The following is a 6759-nucleotide window of genomic DNA, read 5'->3' on the forward strand; positions in this document are numbered from 1 at the left end:
CACCATATACAGATGCTATCTGTGGGATTCTCAGCTTTTTTAGCTGCTATTTCTGAACTTCGATATATGGTGAAGCAAATATTTGCTGATCCCTTAATTATGTTTATAAATATATATATATATATATATATATATATATATATATATACACAGAGAGAGAGAGAGAGAGAGAGATAAGCAGGCTGGCAGACAGACAGGTAGGTAGATAGATAGATAGATAGACGGATAGATAGATGGATAGATAGATAGATAGATAAACAGATAGATAGATGCATACATACACACATACAAACTACTCACATGTTCACAGACACACAAGTATATCAACCATCACACACACACACACACACTAATACTTATTACTTATTAAACTTTCCTTTCTTCCAAGTAGTTTCTCTTTTCTTTCTTCTTTCCTTTCTCCCTTTCTTCATCTTTCGCTCAGATCTGAAACATTTGCTGGTCGCTGGCTCAGTTGGTCCCTATGGTGCCTGTCTCCATGATGGATCGGAGTATACTGGGAAATACATGAATACAGTGAAGATCAATGTAAGTCAAAAGTATATATTTTCACGTGTGTCTGATTATTAGGGAGGGTTTATTGCTGATAGTTTGTGGAGGCGCAATGGCCCAGTGGTTAGGGCAGCGGGCTCACGGTCATAGGATCGTGGTTTCGATTCCCAGACCAGGCGTTGTGAGTGTTTACTGAGCGAAAACACCTAAAGCTCCACGAGGCTCCAGCATGGGATGGTGGAGAACCCTGCTGTACTCTTTCACTACAACTTCCTCTCACTCTTTCTTCCTGTTTCTGCTGTGCCTGTAATTCAAATGGTTAGCCTTGTCACACTGTGTCACGCTGTATATACCCGAGAACTACGTTAAGGGTACACATGTCTGTGGAGTGCTCAGCCACTTGCACGTTAATTTCACAAGCAGGCTGTTCCGTTGATCGGATCAACTGGAACCCTCGACGTCGTAAGCGACGGAGTGCCAACATTGCTTATAGTTTAGTTGCCAACCCAATATTTTCAACCCTTTAACTGAAATTGAATTTCATGGTTATTCCAATAGTGATGCCAAATATCTAGCAAAAGATAGAATTGGTATTTTCTGCGATTCAATAAACTTGACATATCTCAACAGAATATAATATATGACATACCTCAGTAGTTAAGGATAATGAAATTTTGGGTGGATTCACTAATTTTGTCACTAAAAGTGTTAACTCATTAACTGCAAAGTTAAATTTCATGTTTTGTTGTGTTTGGGGAGAATCATTCTGTTTTAATGCCTTACTAATTAACACACACACCGGTTCAATTTCCACTTGTTTCTTTTTTTTTTTTTTTTTCTCTCAAAAATCCTCATTGCTTCATTCCACTAATGATGATGTCAAATATCTAGCAAGAAATAGAATTGATATTTTCTGCAGTAAAAAGGTGAATGGAATATTGTGACTCGTTGTGACAGACTGTTTTAAATGGATGTTATGATTGGCTGCAACACTAAGCAACTTAACCCTTTCGTTACTGTATTTATTTTGAGATGCTCGGTTTTTTTTCTCAATCATTTTAAATATAACAAAAAATTTTAGTAAAATAACTTATCATTCAGTTAGTGTTAGGAACATAAATTGTGACTAAGGTTTGGTGGAAGATTTTAATTCAAAACTTATGAAAACAAGACATTTGTACTTCAGAGCCAGATCTGTGTTGGTAACAAAAGTGTTAATAAAATCTCGTGAAAAGTTATTGTATCATTAAGAATTTCTGATTTCTCTCTTCCACAGGAACTAAAGTCTTGGCACAAATCTCGAATAGATTTGTTGATGGAAGCAGGTGTGGATATGCTAGCTGTGGAGACCTTTCCATCTCTCAAAGAAGCTCTTGTTGTCCTAGACATTATGAATGAAATTCCACATTGTCGTGGATGGGTGACATTTTCTTGCAAGGTTTCTGGTTTTTCATATTTTCTGAGTTTTGATCCTTTACATTTTGAGTTCAATTTCTACTAAAGTCGACTTTACATTTCATCCTCCAGGGGTCCATCAAAATAAATACCACTAAAATCCTAAGCTCGATATATTCAACTACCCTCTCTCTTAAAACTTACCAGTTTTGGGACTATCTGTAGAAACCATGCATGACTGTGTGGTTGAGAAGTTTGCTCCCCACCTACAACGTTTTGGGTTCAGTCCCTCAGTGAAGCACCTTACACAAGTGTTTTCAACTATAGCTATGAGCCAACCAGAGTTTTGCAAGCAGATTTAGTAGACAGAAACTGAAAAGAAGCTCTTTATATATTAGTGTGAGTGTGTGTCCTTGTTTTTATACTGAGCAATAGTTATGAGTGTCGCTATTGTGCATACTGTGTCATTTGTTACTTTACTTGGAAACAGGTGAGGGTTGATGACAGGAAGAGCATCCAACCTTAGAAAAATCTGCCTCAATAAACTCCATCCGATGCAAGCACACATGGGAAAATGGGTGTTAAAGTGGTGATGATGATGATGATGACGATGAGGCCTCTGATAATTAAAAATAAAGTGTTAAAACTTATGATATGCTAATTAGCAGCTGCAGTGTCCGTAGCTACTAGAACTGTTGCGTATATAAACAGATTGGCTGCATATATGTTACACACATACACACATATATGCAAGAGGATGCTAAAAAGTTCCTGGTTTTAAGGGTATTGTGAAAGGCCTAGTTGGAGGCCCAACCTTCCAAGTTCCTTTACAGGGCTGCTGCAATAAGTGTGTGAATTTGAGAGAGGAATATGTTGAATAAAATCATAATTAACTGATCCTCCTCTATTTTCTTTAACCCATAAGCCAGGAACTTTTCAGAACCCCCCCTCATGTGTGTTTGTGTGTGTGTATATATATGTATAATGTTTATTATTATTATTATTTTGGGCCTCATGTAGGCAGTGACAGGTGACCAAGATTTTTGGTGATATATCATGCTTGTGTAGAGCTATCAAGCCAAGTGATAACATAATCGTGGCCGATGCTGGTGTCAGGTCAATGGCACCTTGCCAATGGAGTGGTTGGCATTAGGAAGGACATCCAGCCATAGAAATGTTGCCAAATCAGATCAGAACCTGGTGAAGCTCCGCAGCTTACCAGTTTTCAGTGTAACTATCCAACCCATGCCAGCATGGAAAGTAGGCGTTAAATGATGATGATGATTTTCTTTTGTTTTTGTAATCTTTAGGATGGAAAGCAGACATGTGGTGGAGATAATTTCTGTGATGCAATAAAACAGGTTATGTCTTCAAGCTGTGTGATAGCTGCAGGAGTTAACTGTACAAGTCCTGAATACATTAGTGATCTATTAGACAGCATCAAGACCATACCGTTGACCAAACCGGTCATTGTTAAGCCAAACAGTGGTGAAACATGGAATGTTACACACGGGTAGGTACCAACCCCACCCTCATCTCCCAGCGGTGTTGTTGTTGTAATTGTAATACCTTCATTAGGCATTAGGAAAACATTTTTAATCGGGAGCCATTTTCTAACATTGTCTTCTCTTTGCTGTTGGTGTTGTTATTGTTGTTACTGTTGTTTTTTGAACTTCAGGTCATCACTAAGATTGAACAGAATAATGATCAAAGGTGACTTAAGGCTAAACAACAACAACAACAAGAACAACCACTTTATTGTTCAACAACTCCTGCCATTGCTAACCTCAATGTCAATAATCCAATTATAGCCTGATCTACCCTACTCAGGTTATACCCTACTGTCTTCAAATGGGAAGCACCAATTGGATACTGTAGTCCTGGATACATTTTGTCTTAATAAAAGACTGGACGGTCATGGATGGAATACTAGATTAGGGATGAACTGCAGCTAAACAATAAACAGTAACAACAACAACAACGAACATGCTATCAAAGTGGTTATCTCTTTTTACTCAGTTAATGATTCGAATAAAACAGAGTCACCGAAATAATGTTTGCCTCTCAAAACCCTCTTTCATGGGGGCCGAAGAGACGATAGTCTGAAGGCGCTAAATCTGGTGAATATGGAGGATGTGGTTAAAGTTGTCCACCCGAATGAGGCGATTGTCTCCCTTGTCCTGATGCTTGTGTATGGTCGAGCATTGCCATGCAGAAGGAGGACATTGTCCATTGGCAAGTTGGGTCTTACTCGTCGGATTCTTGCCCTGAGCCTCGTCAGGATTTCAATGTAGGCCTCAGAGTCTATTGCTTTTCATTTTGGCAAGAAATCGACCAGAATGACACCTTGAACATCCCAAAAGACAGTAGCCATGATTTTTCCAGCTGAATTTTGCATCTTGAACTCCGGCGCCACGAAAGAGGGTTTGAGAGGCAAACGTTATTCCAGTGACGAGGAAGTGAAAACTGTAGTGAAGAAGTGGCTCAAAGAACAGTCAACAGAATTTTTACGGGGCAGGGATACATGCTCTCATTCGAAGGTGGAACATTGCTATTGAGAGAAACGGTGACTATGTTGAGAAGTAGGGATGTGATCCACAGAGGACCAGCTTCATTTTGATGTATGATACATGTTCCTGTGTTGGTAATTATACCTGTCCTAAACAAAATGGCTTTACTTTTTGTTTGTGTTTGTGTCATTGTTTGTCTCCTCCGCCATCACCACTTGACAACCAGTGCTGGTGTATTTAGGTCCCCATAACCTAGCAGTTTGGCAAAAGTTACTGATAGAATAAGTACCAGGCTTAGAAATAAGTCTCGGGGGTTGATTTGTTCAACGAAAAACTTTCAAGGTGGTGCTCCAGCATGGCCGCAGTCAAATGACCGAAACAAGTACAAAGTGATAAGATATGATTAATTCAAAACCAAGGTGGATAAGTAAGATTTACATTTTCCACCTGAGTCATCTGAGTGACACCTGTGCCAGTGGCACGTAAAAAGCACCAATTGAGCGTTGGATCTCATTGAGGCAGTGACAGGTGACCAGGACCCTTGGCAGTATACCATGCTTTTGTTGACCTGTCAAGCCAAGTGAGACTTAGTCATGGCCAATGCCGGTGTTAGGTCAATGGAACTCATGCTGGTGGCACACAAACAGCATCCACTACACTCTCAGAGTGGTTGGCATTAGGAAGGGCATCCAGCCGTAGAAACCCTGCCAAATCAGATCGGAACCTGGTACAGCCCTTCTGGCTCACCAGTTTTCAGTCAAACTGTCCAACCCATGCCAGCATGGAAAACGGACGTTAAATGACGATGATGGTGATGATGATGAATGCTGAAGGGTAAAACTAAATTACTATTTTAAAGTTCTCTTTGATTGTCTCTTGCAGGTGGCATGGTGGTGTCAAAAGTATCAATGAGTACAGTAAGGAATGGTTAAATAGTGGTGCCAGTTGGATCGGAGGTTGCTGCCGTGTATATCCAGAGGATATTTCCAAACTGAAGTCCACAATATCAAACTACTTTATTTGAACAATCAAACACAACCACAAAGAGATTACTTCTTTCCAACTATTATTTGTATCTTAACCCTTGTTCTCCTCCCTCAAAAACAAAAAAACAAATGATTTCTTTTTGTATATCTGAGGAGTTTTATATTTAAAGAAATAAAATTATTAAAAATTACTATTTGTAAATCTCACAATTTGAAATATTCAGCAACAGTACTTTGGAGTAAAGAATGTTTGCCAACATAACATGGCAATCCTGGTTTAGGACGAATGTTGCTGTAATTTAGCCCCAGGAGACATCATCTGCAGCTGGCTATACGACACGATCTGTGTCCTTATATTTTCGATCAAGGGAATCTAGCACCCCCACTCAGCTCAAAACAATATCTGTGTATCGCGATTTCCGGGTTATTTGTTTGAAAATATAAGGACACAGATCGTGTTGTATAGCCAGCTCGAGATGATGTCTCCTGGGGCTAAATTACAGCAACATTCGTCCTAAACCAGGACTGCCATGTTATGCTGGCAAATAATCTTTAATCCAATAAAATTATTGTTGAATGTTTTTTTTTTTTTCACCTTTTTGCAAAATGAAAACAAAAAAATCTGAAGTCATTAAATTAATGCTAAAAAATTTTTTTAACAAGTTTCGAGGTAAATAAATAACAATTTTACTAAGAATTTTTTTATTTACAATTTACAAAGAAATTTGATATAAAAAAATTTATTATATTTCTTCTTCTTGTTGCTGTTGTTCTTCATCTTTTTCTTCTTGTCATTGTTATTATTATTACTATTATCGTTAAGGTGGCAAACTGACAAAATCATTAGCACGCTGGATGAAATGCTTAGCGGTATTTCACCTGTTGCTGCATTCTGAGTTCAAATTCCACTGTGGTCGACTTTGCCTTTCATCCTTTCGGGGTTGATGTAACCAACTAGTGCTCTCCCCAAAATTTCAGGTCTTGTGCCTATAGTAACCAAGTTTGTGGAGATACCTAACAGCTGTTCTGGGACTGACATCAACTTGTTCTGCTATGTCAGAAACCTTGCAAAGAGGATTATCCTCCACACTTCTCTTAGCAAAGAGAAGGGTCCTGTCAGAGGGCCCTGGTCAACCTGGGTGAGGTGATGTGGGCTCCTTCCCTCTCGGGTGAATTGCCTCTTTGAAATTCAGACAGTTCCGAGGCTTCTTTTGTATGTGTCATGATTAAACAGTCACATGTAGAAACTGAAATAGAAAAATGTCGATTAATAAAGAATAATAAACCTTTACAGGTCAGAATAAACACAAAACGATGTTTTATGGGGTGTCTATTTACTTCTGTCATGTCTGTGTATA

At 38.8% G+C, this 6759-nt stretch overlaps 1 protein-coding gene across 2 annotated transcripts in view; it reads left to right on the forward strand.

The window, feature by feature from the left end:
• LOC106873576 (homocysteine S-methyltransferase YbgG) overlaps nucleotides 1-6152 on the forward strand; it is an 11678-nt gene extending 5526 nt beyond the window's left edge. For both annotated transcript variants that reach the window (XM_014921007.2, XM_014921008.2), the window contains exons 4-7: nucleotides 443-546; nucleotides 1787-1948; nucleotides 3216-3418; nucleotides 5298-6152. In XM_014921007.2, the coding sequence (XP_014776493.1) occupies nucleotides 443-546; nucleotides 1787-1948; nucleotides 3216-3418; nucleotides 5298-5439 (611 nt within the window). In that variant the 3' untranslated portion in view covers nucleotides 5440-6152. The remainder of the gene's footprint in view (nucleotides 1-442; nucleotides 547-1786; nucleotides 1949-3215; nucleotides 3419-5297) is intronic.
• The last annotated feature ends 607 nt before the right edge of the window (nucleotides 6153-6759 follow it).

Source organism: Octopus bimaculoides, chromosome 19, assembly GCF_001194135.2.
Source record: "Octopus bimaculoides isolate UCB-OBI-ISO-001 chromosome 19, ASM119413v2, whole genome shotgun sequence".
NCBI lineage: Eukaryota > Metazoa > Mollusca > Cephalopoda > Octopoda > Octopodidae > Octopus > Octopus bimaculoides.